The sequence below is a fragment of the Bubalus bubalis genome, chromosome 3 (assembly GCF_019923935.1).
Source record: "Bubalus bubalis isolate 160015118507 breed Murrah chromosome 3, NDDB_SH_1, whole genome shotgun sequence".
NCBI lineage: Eukaryota > Metazoa > Chordata > Mammalia > Artiodactyla > Bovidae > Bubalus > Bubalus bubalis.
The window spans coordinates 100681256-100707432 of NC_059159.1; the positions used below are offsets into that span (position 1 = coordinate 100681256).

At 40.5% G+C, this 26177-nt stretch overlaps 1 protein-coding gene across 10 annotated transcripts in view; it reads right to left on the bottom strand.

Moving 5' to 3' along the window:
• Positions 1-26177, bottom strand: part of KDM4C (lysine demethylase 4C) — a 407208-nt gene that overhangs the window by 353097 nt on the left and 27934 nt on the right. For 9 of the 10 annotated variants that reach the window (XM_025281534.3, XM_044939894.2, XM_006076447.4 and 6 more), the window contains 3 exons: positions 22076-22236; positions 13612-13787; positions 11495-11609 (listed from right to left, as the gene is read on the bottom strand). In XM_025281534.3, coding sequence (XP_025137319.3) covers positions 11495-11609; positions 13612-13787; positions 22076-22219 — 435 coding nt within the window. In that variant the 5' untranslated portion in view covers positions 22220-22236. Of the gene's footprint in view, positions 1-11494; positions 11610-13611; positions 13788-22075; positions 22237-22350; positions 22403-26177 lie in introns of those variants that run through there. The other variant, XM_025281535.3, reaches the window with a different exon arrangement.

The window sequence follows — 26177 nt, forward strand, 5'->3', positions numbered from 1 at the left end:
ATGTAACTTATATGCAGAGTACATCATGCAAAATGCCGTGCTGGATGAAGCACAAGCTGGAATCAAAATTGCCAGGAGAAATATCAATAACCTCAGATACGCAGATGATACCACCCTTACGGCAGAAAGTGAAGAACTAAAGAGCCTCTTGATGAAAGTGAAAGAAGAGAGTGAAAAAGTTGGCTTAAAACTCAACATTCAAAAAACCAAGATCATGGCATCCAGTCCCAACACTTCATGGCAACAGATGGGATAACAGTGGAAACAGTGACAGACTTTCTTTTCTTAGGCTCCAGAATCATTGGAGATGGTGACCGCAGCCATGAAATTAAAAGACACTTGCTCCTTGGAAAGAAAGTTATGACCAACCTAGACAGCATATTAAAAAGCAGAGACATTACTTTGTCCACAAAGGTCGTCTAGTCAAGGCTATGGTGTTTCCAGTAGTCATGTATGGATGTGAGAGTTGGACTATAAAGAAAGCTGAGCATTGAAGAATTGATCCTTTTGAACCGCGGTGTTGGAGAAGACTCTTAAGAATCCCTTGGACTGCAAGGAGATCCAACCAGTCCATCCTAAAGGAAATCAGTCCTGAATATTCATTGGAAGGACTGAAGCTGAAGCTGAAGCTCCAATACTTTGGCCACCTGATGCGAAGAACTGACTCACTGGAAAAGACCCTGATGCTGGGAAAGATTGAAGCCAGGAGGAGAAGGGGATGACAGAGGATGAGATGGTTGGATGGCATCATGGACTCAATGGACATAAGTTTGAGCAAGCTCCAGGATTTGGTAATGGACAGGGAAGCCTGGCGTGCTGCAGTCCATGGGGTTGCAAAGAGCTGGACATGACTGAGCAAATGATCTGAACTGAACTACAGGAAGATAAGAGAGTCATCTGCAAGGTTAAATGCCAGTAATACTAAAATCTTAGTATAAAAAGATTCATATGCTTTCAGCCAGTAGATTTCTTCTAAAGGGGTTCTTGACAAAATTCTAATGCAAAAGAATTCTAGAACTCAAAAAATTCCTTATCTAAGACTTCGATTCACCTTCTTGAAGAAATGTTACTTAAAGCAAAAATGTTTAAGCTGAGAGGAACCTCAGAGAGCTGTTAATTCAATCCTTTCCCTTTATAGACTCTAAGGCAACAACTGTTTTCCTGAAAGTCACAGCTAGGGATGGCAGACATGAATTATTATATAAGTAAATAGGCCAAATATTTTATGCTATTTAATACAGCTTTCTGTTTTTCTGTGGAGAAAGGCAGGAAATGAGGCAGTGTTGGTGGCAAAGTGCCTCTGTTAGCAGTGGGTTACCAGAGGTTAAAGTGCCTCATGGGTTAGTGATGATCTGGTCACCCCTCAGTGCATCATGGGCCAACCCTACCCTAACCCTAGGAACTGTCATACCCTCCTTGCTCTGCGGCCCCCACCGTCCTTCTCCACCTTAGATTTATCTGCTTCCCCTGCTCAAGAAAATCATCCTACCAATAAAAATGAGATACAATGAATGTTAAATCATCCCGTTGAAGAACATCTGTAATCATGGCAAAGCATTCACTATGTGCTAAAGTGAGAGGGAGAAGAGACAAAACCAAACTGTGTTCACCATGATACCACACCTGTTCAAAAAAACTACTGAGCACTAAACAGAGAAAAAGCATTGGAAGGGAAGACGCTAAACTCTTTTGACAGCTCTTGTTTCTGAATGCCAGGATTATGAGTGATTTCAATTTTCTCTGTCATTTAATGCTTTTCATCATTTTTATAATACTTGTATTAACAAAAGTAATTTTTACCTAAAAAAGTTATGCATTTATAATCGTAGACTATAAAGAAAAAAAATGGAAAACTAGAAAGAGTACATACACACACATCCATCTACCCAATACATCTGTAGCAAAAAAAAGAAAAAATTCCCTAGCTCTCATGAAGAAATATGCAGTAAAAGATGTAATTTTTTGTCTTTTTAAGGTTTGTCACTGTATTTTTCAAACAGCTTTAAATTTTCTATCAATTATCTATTAATAAATACATGGATGATAAAAGTAATAGACTAGCAAATTAATATGAAAGGAATATCTTACAAACACAGTTTAAAATATTTTACATATCTTAAGATGCAGGAACTTGAGTTTACACCCCAAGCCCATTTTCTGCTTAAAAAATTTTGCTAGAGATCTATGTCAGAATTTATGGCTTGATGCTCCCCCAAATAACCCCATGACTTCGTGTTGGAGAAGCACTGTCTCGTAATGTAATTAGGTCTCTGAGGTTCATATCAGGGACACAGTGACCTGAAGGTCTATAAACAAGAACGGAAAACTGTTATCTTGCCTCAAGATGCCTGCATCATTTACATAGAGTGAGATCAGAGAAGGAATTTCCTGCTAAGTATCTTACAGCAAAGGTTTTCACAATGTTGCCCAAAGGCCACTGAGTCTGTGGCATCAAAGCCACTATCACAGCTATTCCAAGACACTGTTCTCCTTTTTCACTCTCATTCTCCCATGTGTGTAAGGTAGAGTGTGCAGAATGCTACATGATATCACAACAGATTAAATGCAAAAAGCAGATACAAGATTCTGGAAAGGGGTTTCTATTTAAGCTAGACATTAGTGAGAATTGCATGGACAGAGGAGCCTGGCAAGCTACACAATCCATGGGCCACAAAGAGGACAGTCACTTAGATATGACTAAGTGACTAGCAACCCTGAGACACTAGTGACTTAAAAAACCCATTAAAAAATACCACTTCTCTGACTAAATTCTGTGTTTAGGAAAATATAGTCCTTTTTTTTAGAAAAATAGGAATATTACATAACAATTTTTTTAATGATTTAAATATTTTTAAACCTGAGTCTGAGTGAACTCCGGGAGTTGGTGATGGACAGGGAGGCCTGGCGTGCTGCGATTCACGGGGTCGCAAAGAGTCGGACACAACTGAGCAACTGAACTGAACTGAACTAAAACCTTCTCAGTTTTAATTTCTAATACAATAAACAAGGATAGATACAACCCACATAAACAAGAGCTCTTTGAAGTCCATAATAAATTATTAAAAGTATAAATAAGTGCTGAAAAGGCCAAAATTTGAGAACTACTATCTCAGTTGGTTCAGAAAAACACCCACTTGGGATCATGACCACTCTGGGGTCAAGATCACTCTGACCCCACCCTCCTCCCTCCTTCCTAAAAGCACTCTCCAAGCCTCTTGCCATGACCAGTTCCTCTTATAAGCCATTATATGATCACACTTTCTAAAGCATGATTCTGATCCTACCCCTTCCCTATTAAATAATCTCAAACCATTCTTCAAGATGTAGAGAGTGATAACCAAAAAATTTCAGAAAACTCCATGATCTGGCCTTAGGCCATTTTACCAATGTTATGTACACATCAACCCTACTATTATTTAGGTGCGTTCTTGGAAGCAGATGTTACAAGAGAGTCTATGAGAAATGATCCCTGCCATCACTGGACTCAGAGTTTATGTGAAACAAACAGAAATAATGCAAGTATCCTTCATTTTCTGTCCTCATTTTCCAAATATCTGCTGTAGTAACATATTTTTTTACCCTAAATTCACTGACCAAATCAAAAACTCTATAATGACCTGTGAACATCCACCACCAGAAAGCTTTCAGTTGCATACAAATCTATGTAAAGTAACAAAGACGGCAATTCAGTTATATCTCAGTTCTTGTCCTTAAAGGATTATGCTTTGTGCCCAGCATAAATGTACTGGGCATCACTGCTACCATCTTCCAAGCACTATTGGTGAAAATGTGTTCTTCACATGTGGAAAAAACTGAGAAGAAAGAAAGTGAGCATAGAGAGAGCTGAAGGTGACGGCACACAGTATTGGAGGGCAGTGCACAAGACGGGATCTCATCATGTCCACACCTCACAACACAGCCAAGTTGCTCCTGGGAAGCTGAATTGTGTTACTTGAACCAACACCATACATAAAAAACTAGAGAAACTCCCTGTGCAGTAGACTGATAAGTCATTCTCAGTGTAGGAGACCACTGAGTACCAGGCTGGTACAGGAGATGACAGACACCTTCAATGATATGATGCTCAGTGGCTCAGTCGTGTTCGACTCTTTGTGACCCCCATGGACTGTAGCCCGCCAGGCTCCTCTGTCCATGGGATTTCCCAAGCAAGAATACTGGAGTGGGTTGCCATTCCTCCTCCAGGGGATTGTCCTGACCCAGGGATCGAACCCACATCACAGGCGAATTCTTTACCACTGAGCCACCGGGAAAGCCCAAGGCAGTTGCAAAGTGGAGGAACATGATGTCAGCAAAGCAGGTGACTTTCAAAGCAAGACTGGGAGAACAGTGATAAAACCGTGCAAGCTGTGGGTCACGGGTGAAGTGGCCTCCCCTCACAGTGAGATGTGCTATCTTCCTCCAATGAACTGCTGAAAACTATCATCAAAGACAGTTCCCCACAAGGGAAACAGTCAATTATAATGCCATGTCATCCCACAGGGTTATTCAAAAGAAAGAAGTACCTAGACATTAAGCTTCCAAAGAAGGCTAAACTCCTGTGAGACAGGAACCTTGCTGGTGAACTACTGTGAAAAACATCATCTCAAAGGGGCCACTGTGACAGCAATGCCTGTTAGGATATGAATGAAGTAGTCAAATCAGAAAGCCCAGATGATGGAGGAGACAGGTGAGGCTTAGGGAAGGAAGTGTCTGTCACCACTCAACCAAGGGAAAACCCTGCAAAGAAGACGGTTTTGAAAACAGATTAATACTATTTGAGATCCTTCTAGTGTTATCAAGAAGATACTAGCCAGCTTAAGGAAAGTACGTGGAACTTCATTTTTAAACCTTGATTTAAAGACCAATGACCATCAATAAGAGAATCACCACTGTACATATGATAGATAATGTTAGAAATGCAGCCCAAATGAGCACAGAACACAAGCCTGAATGACTTACTGTCACTGTACTAATGTTAGTGAAGAATGTTAATGCCTAGTCTTAGCCCTCACAAACAGAACAAAGAGATGCACTCTGTCTTCAAACATCTGTGGAAGTATGGCTGTTGGCTATCCCAGAAATATTATACCTTCTTTTTTTCCCTTAAGATATGGGTTTATTTTAACGTCCCTTAGTCAAGCTGAATCATCACACATAGTTACAGCACCTTTTTCTCCCTGTTCATCTTTTCTCTTTATCTGTTGTTTTTGTGTTTGTTTGGTGAAGTAACTCCCATGTTTCTATAAACAGAGAACTAATTTTTTTTAATGAACAGTGTACAAAGGTTAATTAAAACTTTTTCTTTTTCCTTCCATGCTGCACAGTTTGCAGGATCTTAGTTCCCAACCAGGGACAGAACACAGACCTGTGTCAGTGAAAGCACAGAGTCCTAACCACTGGACCACCAGGGAATTTCCTCATTAAAACTTTATCAGTATACCAGTCCTTAGTAAAATATAACCAAAATAAGAGTTTCAGATCTTGGGACTCTTATGTTTCTGTTACTGTTTCCAAGGACTCATCAAACGCCACCCAAAAACACAGGTGGCTCTATTTCTAAGTTCAGGAACTTCTTTACTTACAGAAGGTCCCTGACATTACCAAATTTCATTTCAGGTTCTTAACATAATCAATATAAATATAGTCATAGTCAAGATATCAACATGGTCATAACTAAAAACATTCAGAATTTTACCTATATCTTAAAAAAGTTTTGAGAATCCTTCCCCAAAAGCAAATAATTTGTGCCTTTGTATTAGGAGTTGGCAAACCTTTTCTGCAAAGGACTTAGCTTTTGTGGGCCATACAATCTGTCACAATGACTCAACTCTCCCACTGTAGTGCAAAAAACCATATATAATATGTAGATGGACAATAAGGCTATGCTCCAATAAAACTTCATTTACAAAGACAAGCAAGGCTTTGCATCATACATTCAAAGACTGGGCTTTGTCATGTCATGCCTTTGATAGGCTTGGCATTTTGGTTTAAAAAGTAGTAACTACCTTAAGGGCTTCCCTGGTGGCTCAGTGGTAAAAGAATCCACCTGCCAATGCAGGAGACAAGGACTTGATCCCTGGATCGGGAAGATCCCCTGGAGAAGGAAATGGCAACCCACTCTAGAATCTTGCCTAGGAAACCCCATGGACAGAGGAGCCTGGCGGACTATAGTCCATGGGGTCACAAGAGTCAGACATGACTAAGCAACTAAACAACAGCAACTTCCTTACATCATGCTACTGTTACTGCTGCCAGAGGCCACTGCCCATGGTGCTGAGATTTTTAAGTATATCCTAAGGAAATCAAGCTCTGAAAACATCAGTCGAATGAAAGAGGGACCAAGACTTCTCCCCTGGAATCTCCAGACCCTAGTTCCTTTACTATAAGACTGATGGTCCTCAACCAGTCCGTTACGAACACCCTCACCCCTAATTCCTATGTTGTATCCACAACTGGATCAACACTACAACGGCACCCCTTTTTGTCCCTTAACAGACTTCCTTGGTGCTACAAGATAAATATCCAAGCAGGAAGGGCCCCTACAATCCATCTCCCACCAGGCTGATCTTCTCCCTCAGATCCTACAGCCACTATTCCAGGTCTGCCTCACTTTCCTTAAGCCCAAGCTCACCAAAAAACCTTCAAATTCAGTTTTTAAAAAAAGAAAGAGGGGAGAGACAAATTATTAAGTGCAATCTTATCCTTCAATTTACCTAGTTTCTGTCCCATTCTTCTCTCCTCTCCCTCTACCTGTCTTGAACTTGCTCATCTAGACCAAGCTCATCTCTCCTACAAAAAAAAAATCTTCCTTCTACAGCAAGCTACTCAAAGTGCCTCTCTGGGCTCCCTGGAACCCCACACCTGTCCCCCAAGTCTGTGAATTACCTGAGAACCAGGATCCTTATTCACCTGCGCACCCTGCACAAACTGTTTCTCTTACGTTCCCCACACCCTCTCTAGGAACTCCTATCCCCACCAATAGAAGGTTATGAATTTTGAATCCTTCTTTCAACATGAAAAGGAATAGCCATAACTAGAAATTAGGCAGGAAAGTGAACTACAATTTGATGACTATGCTGTTGCTGCTAAGTCGCTTCAGTCGTGTCCGACTCTGTGCGATCCCATAGACGGCAGCCCACCAGGCTTCCCGTCCCTGGGATTCTCCAGGCAAGAACACTGGAGTGGGTTGCCATTTCCTTCTCCAATGCATGGAAGTGAAAAGTGAAAGTGAAGTCGCTCAGTCGTGTCCGACTCTTAGCAACCCCATAGACTGCAGCCTACCAGGCTCCTCCGTCCATGGGATTTTCTCGGCAAAAGTACTGGAGTGGGGTGCCATTGCCTTCTCCATTGATGACTATAATCCCTTTCAAAATAATGCTATGAACCATAAAAAACCAACATCCAATACAATTTAAATACTGAACTGCACAGTTAAACAATGCAAAGATATAACAGGAAAGAGCAAAACAACACACAAGCTTTTTCCAATGCACATTCATTGCAATGATTTCAAATGTTCCTGACACAAGTTATTATTACACTCACTCTTCATTACTCTCTTTAACACACTCTTTCTCTTGTTGCTCTCCATCTACCTCAAGGGGGCAAATACAAGTTACTCTTCATTTGCTTGAATTTAGTTGTCTTGAGTGTGATTGGTTTTGTTTACCAGTACCAGTTCACAACATCTCTCATGTCTTTCTTTATGCTACAAAAGCACTGAAAATGTCAGCTCAGTTCTGGAGTTACTAAATGCCCCTATAGAAATTCCATAAAATACTATGCCTTGTAGGTCCTACCAAAATGACAGATTTCTGGCTCCAAAACTTGTAAATAATGAGGGTGCTTTAAAAACTGCATGTTTACAAACCAGTGAATTTTGTTCATCAAATTTTAATAACTAAAGTTACTCAAATCTGAAGTCTAAAGTCAATGTTCCCTTGAAGCAATGCCATTGTGTAACTGGTTTTCAAACACATGCAGTAAATTAATAAGCACTACAAAACTAAGCCCATCAGCCTCATCTGTGCTGTCAACAATTATATTATTTTACTATCAAATATGAAAAGCTAGTTCAGGGCAGCTTTATGTTAGCTGTTCTGAAAATCATATGCTGTTTCTACTCCATAATTATATTTGCAAAAAAGGAACAAAGAGCTCAATGACCCCAAGGTGTGGTTAGAAAAAAATCTTGACTAAGTTTTATTTTTGAGCCTTAAGACACGCAACCTCTCAGCCCAAAATTCAGATGATTCTTCAGCTGCCTTTCTTTCACAAACCTGAAAACTTGCCAGGATACCAGAGGGAAGAAACCACGGAGAAGACACAAAATAAACCATGAGCTCAGGGGACATTTGCAGGTGACACAGACCTAGCTTTACACATTTCCACAACTGTGAGACTGACTCTACGTAATGACTTCCTTAAAACTGGTGTGGAGAATAGGGGCACCTAGCAGCCTACCAGCCTCATAACTTTGAGAAAACACTAACTTTTCTGGGCCTCAACTGAAAATACCAACAGTATTCGCTTGGCCTCACCCATTTCAAGATGCCATCTTCTGTAAGGAAGATTTAGTACTAATGGCACCCATTTTCTTAAATGTAAGTAAACAAAACATGCAAACTTAAAAGAGATTTGTCGCTATTAAAGAATAAATCAGTAAGAATATACTTGGAGTACAAATGAATCACTTTGCTATGCAGCAGAATTTAACACAACATTGTAAATCAAATATACTTCAATTTCTTAAAAGGAGGGAAAAAGAATATACATGGAATTGAAATACCAAAAAACACAGCAAAGACTTAATATAAGGTACAATCTGAAACCGCTGGAGCTAGAATGCACTGAAATGATCCTCTGGAGAGCAATACTGAAAATGCTTCTAAAGCAAAGCACCTCAGCCTTTGAGGTGGGGAAACACAAACACACATGCAAGTATATATACACACTAACATAAAAGGCCAAAAGGAAACCACAGAGGTTATGCTTGTTTGATAAGCTTATAAGTAATCTTTTCTTCATTTTTTTCTCTATTTTTAAATTTTTCTATACAAGTATGTACTAACTTAACAATACATTATCAATATGGAGGTTACTTATACTGGTGAAAATCCAAAAGGGGGAAAAAGAAAGAATGTTTTCCCTTTTTTAACTTGTAATATTCCAAACATACATATTTTAAACATCATGTATCCATCATCTAGCTTCATTTGCCAATACTTGGCCAATCGTCACTCAACTATATACATTCCACTTTATGTCCTGAGATATTTTAAAAACAAATTCCAGAACGCATGTTATTTTACCTATATATTTTTCAGTGTACAGTCTCAATTTATAAGGAAAATATATGTCTATGTGCATGTGTATATATATATCTAGGTATATATATTAATATAAGTGTTTGTGTGTATGTGTGTTTGCAGAAACCTGCAAACTTGCCAGGATACCACAGGGAAGAAGCCACACAGAAGACACAAAATAAAAACATATATAAAAACATATAAAAAATAAAAAAACATATATATAAATAAAAACATATACAAAAAGTATATTCTCTTTCCCTACTTTTAAAAAATTGAAGTATATTTGATTTACAATGTTGTGTTAAATCCTGCTGTATAGAAAAGTGATTCATTTGTACTCCAAGTATATTCTTATTGACTTATTCTTTAGTAAAGACAAAGCCACCATGCCATCATCACATTGAATAGGACATCAGTAATTTCACAGTATCACCTAATACCCAGCCCATTTTCAAAAATAACAATGGTTTTTTCAGACTTCCTTGGTGGCACAGTGGACAAGAGTCTGCCTGCCAATGCAGGGAACATGAGTTTGACCTCTGGTCTGGAAAGATTCACCTGGCGCGGAGCAACTAAGCCCATGCACCGAAACTTCTAAGGCTGTGCTCGTAGAGCCTGCGAGTCACAACTACTGAAGCCTGCATGCTCTGGGGCCCACGAGCACAACTACTGAGCCAGCGTGCTCCAACTACTGAAGCCTATCTGCTTAGAGCCTGTGCTCTGCAACAAGAGAAGCCACCACAATGAGAAGCCCATGCACCACAACTAGAGAGTAGCCCCCACTCTGCAACTAGAGAAAGCCCTGCACAGCAATGAAGACCCAGCACAGCCAAAAATATACTACTTTTTTAAAAAATAAAGGGAAATTCTTGACTGGATCCTTCATATGGGGGAAAAAGCAGTTTATAAAGAACATTACTGGGAAACTTAAGAATCTATGAACATAGTCTCTATATTAGATACTATTATATAAATGTTGAAAGTCACTCAGTCGTGTCCGACTCTTTGCAACCCCATGGACCATACACTCCATGGAATTCTCCAGGCCAGAATACTGGAGTGAGTGGCCTTTCCCTCCTCCAGGGGATCTTTCCAACCCAGGGATCGAACCTAGGTCTCCCGCATTACAGGCAGATTCTTACCAGCTGAGCCACAAGGGAAGCCCAATATAAATCTTAAATTGCCTTATAACTGAAAGATTCATGCTGAAATAATTAAGGGTGAACTGTCATGATGTTTGTAACTCACTCTCAAATGTTACAGCAAAGGGACAGAGAGACAGAAACAAAGATAGAGTGACAGAGAAACAAAAAGCAAATGCGGCAAAATTAACAACTCGTGAATCCATGTAAAGGCATCAAGTGTTCACTGCATTACTTCAACTTTTTGGCAGGCAAGAAATTTTTCAAAATAAAACAATGGAAAATGTAAAAAAGGTTTCAAAAGGAAAAAAAATTAATAGGATTTTAAGTATTGGGGAAGGCAAGAAGGGTAACATTATATCAAGCAGATTATGTTCTCATGAAAAATAAGTGGAAAGACTGCAATGTGTATTTAAAAAAAAAAATTCCTCACAATTTGGGGGCAGTAAAAAAAAGAGAATATAAGCATGTTACAGGAAAGCAAATTAAAGTCAAGTCACTCAGTCTTGTCCAACTCTTTGCGACCCCATGAACTATAGCCTACCAGGCTCCTCTGTCTGGGATTTTCCAGGCGAGAGTACTAGAGTGGGTTGCCATTTCCTTCTCCAGGGGATCTTCCCGACCCAGGGATAGAACCTGGGTCTCCAGCATTGCAGACAGATACTTTACCATCTGAGCCACAACACATATTAATACTACTTTTTTTCTTAAGGTGGTACTATTATGAATAATATTTCCTGTTTCCCAAGTATTTTTATAATGTACTTTTGCTTTTAAAAATTCTGAGTGTAATTTAAAGACTAGCTGGATAACTACATACTATTTTACTGTTGAACAGTCTCAGGTATTTGTACAATTAGCTAGTTTCAATTTAAAACCCAGCAGCAGTAGCAATACTGATGTCTTTATTTCCTCTTGTCCTATGAGGAGTTATGGATCACACAAAGCACAACAAATAACTGCTTCTCAACCACCTAAAACGGTAACAAAAACAGTAACATGAAATGATACCTTATAAAACCCACTATAATAGAAATATACCTCATCATATATGCTCCCATTAATGTCTGCACCATAAATGGGTGCCACGAAGGTTAAGTTCTTCCAGTACTTGCGCTCCAAATCTTCATAATCCAAGTATCTTGGGGTACAGTACCTGGAAAAGGGAGAGGAAACAAAGCACAAACAGTAAAGACAATTTTAAGGTTTTCCCTACCCATCACTTTCTAAGCAAAATTCTATCAAAATTAAAATACTGCATCCTCATGCTGTCAAATCTAACAAGTATATATGTAAATGTATTTATCATAGATCTCTCAAAACTCTCCTAAGTAATTCTATATGAAAACTTCATTTTTTGACTAAGAAATACACTTCCATGAAAGTACCAACAACAGAAGCAAAAAGTTAGTTAAAACTCATTATTTTATCCTTCAAAACATTTTCTAAACTCTTTAACCAATTATACTATACTTGAACAATTTAAAATGTATGAAGTAGAGATTCCACTAAAATTTAGTGTAAATGAAATAAGCTATTTAATACTTGAAGGATGACTCTGGAAAGAAAAATAAGGAAAAAAAAAAAAAGAATGACTCTGAAAATGGGCACTAGAAGATGGAGAACAGAATACAATAAACAGTTTATAAGAAATTGGATGAAACTGCTTCTGCTATCTTGTTTTGGCATTGAACTTTTTATTAGAGTTCTTACAGAGTATGAAAGCAAACCAATCCAGTCTATGATTGAAGTTTCACATTCTCAATTGAGATCTGAAACAATACAACAACAAAAAAAAACTCAAGATAAACTTGAATTAACTATCAAATGTTTAATTCCTTGGGAATACCAATTATGCTCTATAACAGAACTTCCTATAGAATAAAAGCTTCTTCAACTACCATCAAGTGCTTACTATGTCAAATACAGGTTGTTTTTTTCTAAGATCATCCAAAGGACTCAATGTAATGCATACCCATCCAGGGAATTTAGACAATGACGTTTTTAGGTTGGATAGTGATTGGTTTGGTGGGGAAGGGGTGTTTCTAGATTAATGTTTTGATCTAAGACCTTAACTACCATATCAAAAAAAAAATTTTTAAGGTAATTTAATAATAATAACTGTGACAGTTTCTAAATATATCCACAAATTCTTTGATACATCTCCCTTCAAGATATACAGTTTAATTCTCCTCCCCTTAAATATGGGCTGCACTTGGCATATAACAAATAGAACATGGCAGAAATGATAGTCAAGAAACAGGTAATGAAAAGACCGTTTGTTTTTCATCTTGGTAACTTCTGGATCACTTGCTTCCGAAGAAGTTAGATGCCACACAACACAAGGAATAGCTCTTGCAGCAAGGAACTCAGGACTCCAGCCAACAGCCACATAAGGGAAGGAATCTTGGAAGAAAATTCTCTAGATACAGTCAAGTCTTCAGGTGACAGCAACCCCACCCAACATGACTATAACCTCATCAAGGTCCTGAACCACAGCCACCCTGCTAAGCCACTCTTAGCCTCCTGACCTTTAGAAACTGAGATGTTAAATGTTTACTGATCTAAGATACTAAGGTTTGGGGTCATTCATTACATAGCAACAGGTGACTAATACAATAATGGTGGCCATTCAAGTCATTCAAGGATTTTCCTTTCTTTTTTTTTTTAAAACTATTTATTTATTTGGTTGTGCCCAGCCTTAGTTACAGCATGTAGGATCTATTTCCCTGACCAGGGATTGAACCCAGGCCCCTAGCATTGAGAGCACAGTCTTAGCCATTGGACCACTAGGAAAATCCCCAAGGATTTTCTTTTTAAATTATTCTTCTAATATCTGTAACTTATCATTTAAGACTTAAACATTATCACACACAGAAGAAATTGCCTAACAAAGAGGAGTCAAGCATAGAAACAAAAACTCAAGGTAAAAGACAGGGACAAAAATCCATTTACAGATACTATGAATGAGATGATAAAATGAGGAACAATTTTTCTAGAAGGCAGACAACCACCTAAAAAACAGAAACAGTTAAATGGGAAATGAAATAGACTATGCAGAAGGCTCCTGCTCTTCACAAGCTTCCATCTCCTTGGTTCCTTACCATATTCATCTACATCTTCGAAAGAAATAAAAACAGCACACTGAATCTACTCACTTGCCACTGTTGGCCAGCTGCCTGAACTCCTTCACTGTCATGGCTTTTTTCTGGATGTTGTATTGAGTGAACAGTCCTGACTGCCCTGTGACCATCTGCTGAATCGGAGCTGGAATAAGTAAGTTGTCAATGTCATCATAGCACTGCCTTGGCTTCCACTCCTTAGGAGGAATCACCTAAAAGTAAAATAATAAAATATTATTTGGAAAACATTCCACATTGTTATTTAGCTCTCATGTTCCAGCAGAATACAAGAATTCCTCATCTTTTCTATGACAAACATGTAAAAGAACTGTGGAGATTTACATTAAAGGAAATGATTTCACTCTCCCCAACATTTACCTTATGACATGACATTTTAAAACAAAATTTACTGAGTACTCACTATACCAAATACTGAACTTGCATTAATTATTTTTACTTGATATAGATAACCTATCAAGGTAAAATGGAGAGATACACAGAAATAAAATAACTTGCCAAAGTTTAAATGCTGTTTGTATTATCATGAGAAAAATAAGTACAGTGCTTAGTTCAGCTGGTAAAGAATCCACACACAATGCAGGAGACCCCAGTTTGATTCCTGGGTTGGGAAGATCCCCTGAAGAAGGGATAGGCTACCCACTCCACTATTCTTCGGCTTCCCTGGTGACTCAGATGGTAAAGAATCCGCCTGCAATGCAGGAGACCTGGGTTTGATCCCAGGGTTGGGAAGATCCGCTGGAGGAGGGCATGGTAACCCACTCCAGTATTCTTGCCTGGAGAATCCACATGGCAGGCTGGCAGGCTACAGTCCATGGAGTCGCAAAGAGTCACAATTGAGTGACTAAACACAGCACAGTAGCAGTGCTTAGTCAATATCATTTCTTTAAATACCTCTCATCAGTTCAGTTCAGTTCAGTCGCTCAGTCGTGTCCAACTCTTTGCAACCCCATGAATTGCAGCACGCCAGGCCTCCCTGTCTATCACCAACTCCCAGAGTTCACTCAGACTCACATCCATCCAGTCAGTGATGCCATCCAGCCATCTCATCCTCTGTCGTCCCCTTCTCCTCCTGCCCCCAATCCCTCCCAGCAGCAGAGTCTTTTCCAATGAGTCAACTCTTTGCATGAGATGGCCAAAGTACTGGAGTTTCAGCTTTAGCATCATTCCTTCCAAAGAAATCCCAGGGCTGATCTCCTTCAGAATGGACTGGTTGGATCTCCTTGCAGTCCAAGGGACTCTCAAGAGTCTTCTCCAACACCACAGTTCAAAAGCATCAATTCTTTGGTGCTCAGATTTCTTTATAGTCCAACTCTCACATCCATACATGACTACTACATGTGTGTGTACATATATCAAATATCTTTTCTTACCCTGAAACTTGCCCTTCAACCTCCTTAACTGTTCCATTCAGTTCATTTGCTCAGTTGTGTCCGACTCTGCGACTCCTGGACTGCAGCACACCAGGCCTCCCTGTCCATCACCAACTCCCGGAGCTTACTCAAACTCATGTCCATTGAGTTGGTGATGCCATCCAACCATCTCATCCTCTGTCGTCCCCTTCTCCTCCTGCCTTCTTTCCCGGCATCAGGGTCTTTTCCAGTGAGTCAGTTCTTCATATCAGGTGGCCAAAGTATTGGAGTTTCAGTTTCACCATCAGTCCTTCCAATGAATATTCAGGAATGATTTCCTTTAGGATGGACTGGTTGGATCTCCTTGCAGTCCAAGGGACTCTCAAGAGTCTTCTCCAACACCACAGTTAAAAAGCATCAATTCTTTGGCGCTCAGCTTTCTTTATAGTCCAACTCTCACATCCATACATGACTACTGGAAAAACCATAGCCTTGACTAGATGGACCTTTGTTAGCAAAGTAATGCCTCTGCTTTTCAATATGCTATCTAGGTTGGTCATAACTTTTCTTCCAAGGAGCAAGTGTCTTTTAATTTCATGGCTGCAGTCACCATGTGCAGTGATTTTGGAGCCCAAGAAAATAAAGTCTGTCACTGTTTCCACTGGTTCCCCATCTATTTGCCATGAAGTGATGGGGCCAGATGCCATGATCTTAGTTTTCTGAATGTTTAGTTTTAAGCCAACTTTTTCACTCTCCTCTTTCACCTTCATCAAGAGGCTCTTCTTTAGTTTAGTTCTCCTTAACTGTATGTATCTTTTGATAAATATAAGTTCTTCATTTTAATATGGACTTGCCTGATAGCTCAGTTGGTAAAGAATCTGCCCGCAGTGCAGGAGATCCTGGGTCAATTCCTGGGTCAGGAAGATCCACTGGAGAAGGGATAGGCTACCCACTCCAGTATTCTTGGGCTTCCCTTGTGGCTCAGCTGGTAAAGAATCCACCTGCAATGCAGGAGACCTGGATTCGATCCCTGGATTGGGAAGATTCCCCTAGAGAAGGGAAAGGCTACCCACTCCAATATTCTGGCCTGCAGAATTCCATGGTCTGTATAGTCCATGGGATCACAAAGAGTCATACATTTTAATATAATCCAATTTCTTCATTTTTGCCTTGATCTTCTGTTTAAAAAAATATAATTCCCTACTGGAGAGAATGCATACATTCTATTTTGTGTTCTAAGAGCTTTAAGATTTTGTCTTTCACATTTATATCTACACTGCACCTGCAACTGACTTTTGTGAAAGGTTCTGAGTTAGGCTTCATCAGATAAGAAAACCTGGAGTCAGGGAATGTGTGACTTGGCCAATGTTACACAATCGATAAATGGCTTGTTGTTATTGTTCAGTCACGAAGTCAGGTCCGACTCTGCGATCCCATGAAGCGCAGCATGCTAGGCTTCTCTGTCCAACACTACCTCCCTGAGTTTGCTCAAACCCACAACCATTGAGTCGGTGATGCCATCCAACAATCTCAAGCTCTGTCACCCTTCTCCTCTTGCCCTCAATTTTTCCCAGCATCAGGGTCTTTTCCAATGAGTCAGCTCTTCACATTAGGTGGCCAAAGTATTGGAGTTTCAGTTTCACCATCATTCCTTCCAATGAATATTCAAGACTGAGTTCCTTTAGGATGGACTGGTTGGATTTCCTTGCAGTCCAAGGGACTCTCAGGAGTCTTCTACAGCACCACGGTTTGAAAGCATCAATTCTTCAGCATTCAGCCTTCTTTATGGTCCAACTCTCACATCCATACTTGACTACTGGAAAAACCACAGCTTTGACTATATGGACCTTTGTCTGCAAAGTGATGTCTCTGCTTTTTAATACACTGTCTAGGTTTGTCATAGCTATTCATCCAAAAAGCAAGTGTCTTTTAATTTCGTGGCTGCAGTCACCGTACACATTGATTTTGGAGCCCAAGAAAATGAAATCTGACATTGTTTCCACATTTTCCCCATCTATGTGCCATGAAGGGATAAGACTGTGTGCCATGACCTTAGTTTTCTGAATGTTGAGTTTTAAGCCAGCTTTTTCACTCTCCTCTTTCATCTTCATCAAGAGACCCTTTAGTTCCTCCTCACTTTCTGCCAGTAAATGAATATTAACTCAAAAAAGAGATTGGGGGATCTTTAAACTCTAAACTTAATTTAATTTTCATCAGCAATAAGGTAATATTACACATTTGATTTTTTTCTAAGGTATGTTGGTTTAAAATGGCACCAGAGATAATCACACTTTACGCTACTAAGAACACATACTCAATATTTTAAGAGTGTGGACAACCGTACCAAACGGATAAACATACTTACACTGTCTTGATCATATTCTGAAAGGGCAAAGGACAGTAATGAAGAATTTTATAAATACTAACTTTTTCTTCATCAGAAATGAATGTGGTTATTCAAAAAAATAAAGCACATATTTATTCGGGCTCCTGCTTGGAAATATATCTACAATCAAAACCGACATTATGTTTAGAGTTAAATATTTTCCAGTGTTGTGAAAACCAGGCAGTTGTTCATCCCAAAAACATTGTGTAGCAAATTTTCTTCTCTAAAGTTAAATAACACAATACATTTACAAAAATCCAAATATTATCTTCATAATTATTCTGAGCTTGTATTCATTTACTCTGATTAAAGTTTAAAGTGTTCAGACAGAACTTTAAAAATCTGTAAGTTCAGGCCTATGACAAAAATTTTATTTTTCAACTATAATTTTAAATCTTAACACACCATATTTTCTCACATAGGAAGTGGAAGCACAATATATAATACTTAGGACTTTAAAATACTCAAAAGTTAAACTTTTACTTGTAAGGACTCTAAAGGAAGGAAATCCATTTCTCCTGAAGTTTACCTTCCTGATTATATCAAAATAGAAATATATGTTTTATATTAATATTTCCCCAGCCCCAGTTTGGGCCCTATACAAGTAAAAATTATCTAACTGAAATCTGTATTTGCATTACTGATCTTGAACTCTGTTGCCATTACTACCACCGACCAACTGAGAAAGGAGCATGAGGAGGAAGGCAGTGCTTCTCCCATCTTTCTGCACCTGTGGACACAGACGGCTATCTGCCACCTCCACACTACTCTTGAAGCTCTCTACTCTAGACGATAACCTCAGGCCCAGGACAGAGTATGTCCATAATACTGCTGTGGAAGAATTTGGCCATTCGTCATGTAATAATGTTTCCTTATAACCTTTCTCCACAAAAACGTACAAGTTTTACATTTAAGGACACTGTCATTTTTCACTTTCCCAATTAGACCAACAACTCTAGGTAGAAGTTAGGGTATCAAACCTCTCACTCTGGGGGGGGGGCGGGGGGAACATTAAATAAGTATAAATCTAAAAAATGTTACCAACCAAGGCAGACTGTAATCTGAAGCCAAAGTCACTATTCAACCACTTTGTTCAAACCAATCAAATTGATCTTAATCAAAAATGAAGACCAATTTATTAAATAATGCATTAACGAAGAATTTCACAGATGGCTCTGTTCCCCAGGGCTAGCCCTCAAAACAAATATCAACATTAATGCAGTTTTAATGTATATAATTTCATTTTATTTGGTGCAGTTTTATATATTTGCTATTGCTGCAACTTCCAGAAGAAGGGTGAAACTGAGGTGAAAAAAGTAGGTGAAACTGAGTCTTTGTGGCCTGATGTAAAAGATGGCAAGTGACTAAAAAAACCATTCATTGTATTCCTAGTATAAGTAAAAGGAAATTACTGTATATCAAATCACTATCTCCATCTTTGTCAATGAGTCTCACTTGATAAAGAGCATCTGGACTCAGGTTGGTGTCTGGTTCAACACTCAGAAAATTAACTGTAGTTCTCATTAACTTTGCTCTGTCAGAGAATGTCCACAGGGGCATAGACATCCTCTCTGTACTCCAGCTCCCTCATGGGGGTAGCTGCCAATTTCTTTTCTGACGTTACTAAACGTGCCCCGGCCACGAGATGTTCACTAATCCCGAGGGAACACAGTAAGGTATACATTTTCAGGGAACAAAGAGGGAGAGCTACAGGACAAAGGGCTGCATTCAGAGCCCAGAGAAGAGGACAGCCACCCAGCTCCCTGCTGCCCAAATAAAGCCCAAACCTTGCTAGCTGGTGCATTTTAAGTTTATGATCAAAAATTTGTGTGCCAAATGATTCTGAAATACCATTCTCTTCTCTTCAACTTAAACATGCTTTTTTTCTTCTCAAAGATAACCTGCAAGTGTTAAGGTTCCAAAATTGGGATCTTTGAAAGCTAACCTAATGAAAAGATTAAACTAAGGATAGCATATCTGAGAAATTCACTATAAACTTTTATCTTCTTTTTGTCGGTCTCACCCACCCCTAGTCCACTCAGCTTAATATCCCTGAATTTTAAACCTTATCCAGCAGTGACTTGAACTACACAGAAAAAAATAACAAACTGCAAGGCACAGACAGCAGAACAGTCCAACACTACAAACAGCTGCATCCAGATACAGGAGGAGGACTTGAACACCAAGCCCTGCAAGCCTGGAAGTTCGTTCTGCAGCTCCTCTCAGTGCTCCTGGACCCACCACAGAGATGGGGCTTCAAGGAGAACCGTGATGAGCCACAGTAGGGAAGGCTCTGCTGGAGCTCAGGAATTTATGTGGTGATGTCGACCTGTCCACAGAAATCTGTATTATAAACTTAACGTTCAGAACAATAATAATGGAGAAGGAAATGGCAACCCACTCCAGTGTTCTTGCCTGGAGAATCCCAGGGATGGGGGAGCCTGGTGGGCTGCCGTCGCTGGGGTCGCACAGAGTCGGACACGACTGAGGCGACTTAGCAGCAGCAACAGCAGCAGCAGCATGTTCAGAAAAATATAGTATATCCTATAAAACTAATGATGATCAAAACAGCCTTGCCAAGTACAGTCTTAAGGGATTAAACCTTAGTCTATATTAGATATTTTCTCTGACTGGTTTAACAGAATTTTCGGTATCTCTTTAAAACACTATAAAATAATCTCATGTGACTATTTTTGCATTGATTTTATAAATTTTATTGCTGCTGTTTTAAAAATCAGTGACAATACTAGTTCCTTTTTGTCTTGAGAGCTCCTTAAAATCTCAATATGCTTATTGAAAATCTCACTAAAGACATCCCTGATGGTCCAGTGGTTAATACTCTGTGTTTCCAACTTCAGGGAGCCTGGGTTGATCCATGGCTGGGAAACCCACATGCCATAAGGTACGGCCAAAAAAAAAAAAAGAAAACAACTAAAGAAAAAATAAAGTGGAACATGAATTTCTTGATTTTCATAATTCAAAGTCCATCAAAATGGTCACAAGAAAATGAGATGGTCTGTTTGGTCTTTGGGTCTGTTTGGCTGTGGTAAGATCCAAGGAAGTACCTAAAGGTCTTAGGTACTTAGGCTCATTTTCAACTGTAATAATTTAATGATTATCTCTATGGTAGTCTCAAAAAAAATGGATACATCATTAAATAGACAAACGTTTCCACATAAAAAAAAAAAAGAACAATAATAAAATTAAGCAAGTACCAAGAAAATCTATTCTTCCGAAGAAAATTTTAAATTGAAATAGATTTCCATCACAGAAAGATACACTAATCTCAGGTTAAGGTCCAACCTAGACAACCTCTTTTTCAAAGTTCTAACTCTGCAGCTACAGGGCAACCCCGCAACGCAATCCTCAGCACCTTAGCCCTCATCGCCTATTATCCTGAGCAAGTCACATCTACCCCTGACAGCACTCCTTGCTCTTGCTCTCCTCCCCCTCAAATTCATTCTTCATGTAGAAGCCACTGTGATCTTATCAAAATTATATCACAAAACAAAACAAATGGAATTCCCTGGCAGTCCAATGGTTGGGACTCAGCACTTTAACTGCTAGGATCTTGGGTTCCATCCTTAGTCAGGGAATTAAGATCCCGCAAGCCACACAGAGCCGCCAACAAACAAGCAGCCACCGGGTCCGCCTACCCTCTGCTTTAAGCCTGTTAACGCTTCCCACTGCACCTAGAATAAGATGCCCCATGCCTTACTATCACTGGACAAGCTGTAATGAAGCTCAGGTCAGCTTCCAGGATTCTGGACTTAATATTCTATCTCCACATCTTAAAAAGACTTTCATTTATATATCCTTTAGATCTCTGCTTTCATCTCACCCCTAAAATGCCATCACTAGTATATTAGCTTCCAGAGGGCAGGGATTTTGTTCTGTCCCCTCACCTCCCCCCACCACACACACACACACACACAGCATCTGACATAGGGCCTGGCACAGAGTATTCATTCTCCACATGTGATGAACAAATAACTAAAAAGAAAATAGAATAGGCAAATCCATAGAGAAAGGAAGCAGATTAGTGGTTGCCAAGAGGCAGGGGGTAGGGGATAGCAGGGAATAGAGAATGGCTGCTGAAGGGTAGACTTTATTTGGAGGGGGGGAAGGGGGGGTGGCGCGTGAAAATGTTCTGGAATTAGGTAGTGATGGTGGTTGCACAACTCTGTGAATATACGCTCCCCCCCAAAAACCACCAACACTGAATTGCACACTTTAAATGGGTGAATTATATGGTACATGAACTGTATGGTGTGTGAATTATGTCTAATAAATCTGTTACATTTTAAAACAGAAAGAATGAAGAAGGGAAGGAGGAAGAGAAAGCAGGGAGCAGCAGGGACAAAGAAGAAGAGAAGGGTAGAGGGAGCAGAGCAGTACTCAGGCTTCAGGTTAGCACCTGCACTCTGTGAGCAACTAATGAAATCTATGAATACGCTCACATTTCTGAAACCCTTACACGGGTCTCTCTGGTTTCTGGGAATCACTCTTGGTTCATTATGGTTATTTTCTTAAAGCCCTAGAATGTAACCTAGTATAAATAGTTGAAAGAAAAATAAGATAATTATTTTTTTAAGAAATCAAGTACTTCACATGGATTAACATGAACAAAGATTTTGCAAATATCTTCCTTTAGAAAAAACAAGTTCCCACATCAAGAAGACTAGAGTATAACTGAAGGGCCAAGTGATCATTTTCTGGCTTAAAAACATCTGAAGATAATCACCTTTGCAAGACCCGCTCGATGGGCTCCTTTAGATTCCATGTATGCAAGGTATCTGTTGAACTCCCGGAATTCCTCCATGGTGGGTCTGAAGGTCATGATCTTACAGCTGGGGTTGAGCGGACTCTCCACCTCGGCCACCTCCATGATGGCTGGAGCAGTCTCTACAAAGAAGATGATGCGGGCATCAGTGCTGAGTTTCTGTGTGGTAAGGTCAGTGGTCATTCCTCCCAAATAGTGGGTAAGCTTCCCCAGCAAAAACTCTTTTAGTTACTTACCATTCCCTTCTACCACCCTGTTAGCGAGACTCCCTCATCTCTCCCCGGACTCCTGAAAAGAAAAACTGCCTCTAGTTACTCCTCCTCCCAAGCTCCTACTGCTGGCATGAAATCGCTGACCTAATTACATTGGTCTCCTCCTCAGAGACCTTCCTATTAAGAATGAACTTTCTAACTTTGCAAGTTTCCAGAACCAGCTCTGAAACAGACGCTCATCTATGTACCTATAGAAAGGCCTGGTGCAGGCTGAGCGGTAAATGGATAATATTCCACATCCCCAGCACAGAGCCTACTCAGGCATGCTTCTAGTCACCATGACATGCTTTCCTGTAATAACTTACAAACCAGCCCCCATCTGCGAAACCACCAGACACCAGGCTAAAGTGCTGGAGGCACAGTATAGGAGGTTATACAGCACAAGAGTAAAGAAAGGTTGTCTTCCAAGCTGACTGTCTGGAGGCCGAACAAACTTCAATACAAAAACTATACACAGGAAGAGGTAACTGATTCCATCTGAGTTACTCAGCAATGACTTCCCTGGAAAGGTGCAGAATTGAGCCTTATGACAAGGTGCAGGGAAGTTTGTCAGATGAGAGAAAGAGCGTCTGAGGTGGTGGAAATATTTGAAGTCTGCAGGGATGGAGAGGGGAGGTTAGCTAGTCTGGAGCTCAGGAAGAGAAGATTCAGGAGATCAAAGTAGAAAAGTAGGTAATAGTAGTGCTGTGAAAACGCAGACTTAATCCTGCTGTCAAAGAACAGGGTGATTCCTTCCACAAACATCTACTGAACACCTGTGTGCCGGGCAAGGGAACACCATGTGCCCACCACGTGCTGTGATGAGGAGCATGGGCACGCATGCCTCAGGAAGGAGTCCCGCACATCCCACCTACAGCACCTGGCATCTGACAGCTCAAACACCTAATCCTCTCAGAACAAAACTTTCCTTTTCTCATTTTTTTAATAATAAATTCAATTTGCCTGACAAAAAGAGAAGGTGGGAAATGAGGGACGCAGTAGATAAAGGGGAAGCACGCAAGGGGATAGGAGGTTATAACAGTTCAGGGCTACATTATCACCATGCACTGAAGGTTTAAATCAGCCTCTATCTCACAAAGTGTATGTGAGTGAAATGAGCTACTCCAGAATTAAACCCTGTCACCCTTCAGGAATTTATATTCTAAACTAGAAAATAATCTGCATGGGGATATATTAATACCTAACAGAAAATATCCTGTATTCCCCCTGCCCCAGGAAGGAGGCATGCAATTTAAAAGCCTTCCAGGCCACCTCACCTGAAATGAAATGGCAACCCTTCCAGTATTCTTGCCTGAAGAATCCCACGGACAGAGGAGCCTGGCAAGCTAAAGTCCATGGGGTCACAAAGGGCTGGACACAACTGAGCGACTTCACTTCACTTTCAGGCCACCTCACCAGCCCCGTCCCTTCAGGTGCACAGGCCCAAATCCCTGGGCTGCAGGATCCAAGTCCCACCTCTACATAGCATACACAGAGCCCTTCAGAAGCATCCAGATCAGGCCCCTTGCAAGAACTATCATGGCCGTGTCCACCATCACAGCCTGCATTATACAGTGCATGCATGCTAAGTCACTTCAGTCACACCTGACTCTTTGCAGCCTACATGGGCTACATGCAGTCCCATGTAGCCTCCCAGGTTCCTCTGCCCAGGGGCTTTTCCAGACACATGTGGAGTAGGTTGCCATGCCCTTCTCCGGGGGATCTTTTCGACCCAGGGATCAAACCTGCGATCTCCTGTGTAAGCGGGCGGGTTCTTTCCCTGCTCAGTAGCCACTTGGGAAGGCTCATATTTTACTGTATGCTTCAGTAAGACTCAGCGATTTGTGCTTCTCTAAACAAGTACAGCTCTCTATGCCCTTGCCCAAATTATTCCCTCCTGTTGGAGCAGTGTTTACCTGTTTCCTCACCTGGCAAACTCCTGTTCATGCTGAGATTCCCAACCCTCTGGGGCAGGCCTGGGTGAGCCACCCTGTGTGTCTGGACCTCCCTCTCTGCATTCCTCTTACATCAGCTGCCTGTCCCAATGGCACCTGCAACCACACACTGAACTCCAAGCTCCTCAAGGGGAAGGCAGGTTCTCCATCTCTTTAAGCCCTGGAGTTTAGTCTGGTAGCTGGCCTGGCTCGTAACATCTGCTGCAATAACTATTTGCTAACTGAATGACGGAATAAATGTCAACATGTTACTAAAGGATTTACACTGCTGCTGACACTAAATGATACCAAATGTGGCAAAAAGGAAAGCATTGGTCCCTAATGTGGAGAAGTTACTTAGAAAACAGAAATCATTTAACTGGCAGGATACAGGAATCTTAGGGCTGGTGCACTGGGATGACCCAGAGGGATGGTATGTGGAGGGAGGTTGGAGGGGGGTTCAGGATGGGGAACATGTGTACACCCATGGTGGATGCATGTTGATGCATGGCAAAACCAATACAATATTGTAACGTAAAAAAATAATAATAAAAATTAAATTAAATTTAAAAAAAGAGTAATAGAATATAAAAATCTGAGCAGTGAGAAAGGAGAAGCCCCTAGAGCACCTCTGTAGAAACATCTGGCACTTGGAAGGCAGCCTTACTTTCCCACAGATGAAGAACAAGGGTGGCCCTGCCTGTTTCTCTAGGCAAAGGGCTTGAGAAACTGCTAAAGAAGAAACTGGAAATTCAACTGATCGTTCAACTAGGTATGATCATTGAATCACCACTGAACTGATCATTCAGTCACTCACTTAGCAGTGCCTGGCTGGTGGGCAGACATTCAAGATGGAATGAAACAGAACACTAGCAGCAGTACAGGGGAGAAACGGATGATAAATAAGTAATAGAGCTATGAGGACATAAACCAGAAGAGGTAGCTGCTTCACACGGGGTGGGCAAGGGAAGCCTTTCAGAGGCCTGAAGGAGGGAATAAACCATGAGATATCTGGAAGAAGAGCATTTAAGGCTGAGGCAAGTGTAAGAAGCCTCTTGGGCTCTTCAAAGAAACAGCAAGAAGGAGTGTGGTGAGACTCCTCTGGTGGTCCAATGGCTAAGACTCCACATTCCCAGTGGAGGGGGACCAGGGTTCAGTCTCTGGTCAGGAAACTACATGCTGCAACTAAAGATCCTGCATGTCACAATTAAGACTCCTATGCAGCCAAATAAATAAATATTTTTTTAAAAAAGAAGAAGGAGTGTGGTAAGCAAGGAAGAAGATGGTAAGAGAGGTGGTGGAGGCAAGCGTGAGAGGGGAGAAAAGGAGTTTGGTGTTTACTATGAGTGAGATGAGAAGTAATCTTCAGCTTCTTCCCCTTCTCGTACCTCATGTTCTGGATACTCTAACATGCATTTCCCACCAAGAAGAGGACACTGCTTTCTAAGATAACTGCTCTGGAGGATGTTAAGCAGAGAGGTGAGTCTGGCTGTTGTATCAAAAAAGGACAAGGTTGGAAGCATGGAGACAATTTACACGAACCCAGGCAAACTTGGACCAGGGGTGGGCAGTGAGGAGTGGTCAGATTGCAGACCTATTCTGAACAAAATTTGTGACGTAAGAAACAGAGGAGTCAGGATTTTTGACAGAACGACTCTGACAAGAAACTGAAGCGATGAAACTGTTAAGATGTGCAGCAAGTTCGTAACAAACAGAATTTAACCTCCGCCTTGACCTAGTTTGCTAACTGGTCTGTGACATAAACTTTGCTTCCTTCTAATGTCACTACTCCTGATTACACAAAACTAGTTCTACCTCTAAATCACGTACATATACAAAGACCTAGTCAGCTTACATTTAGACCTTTTCAATCTATAG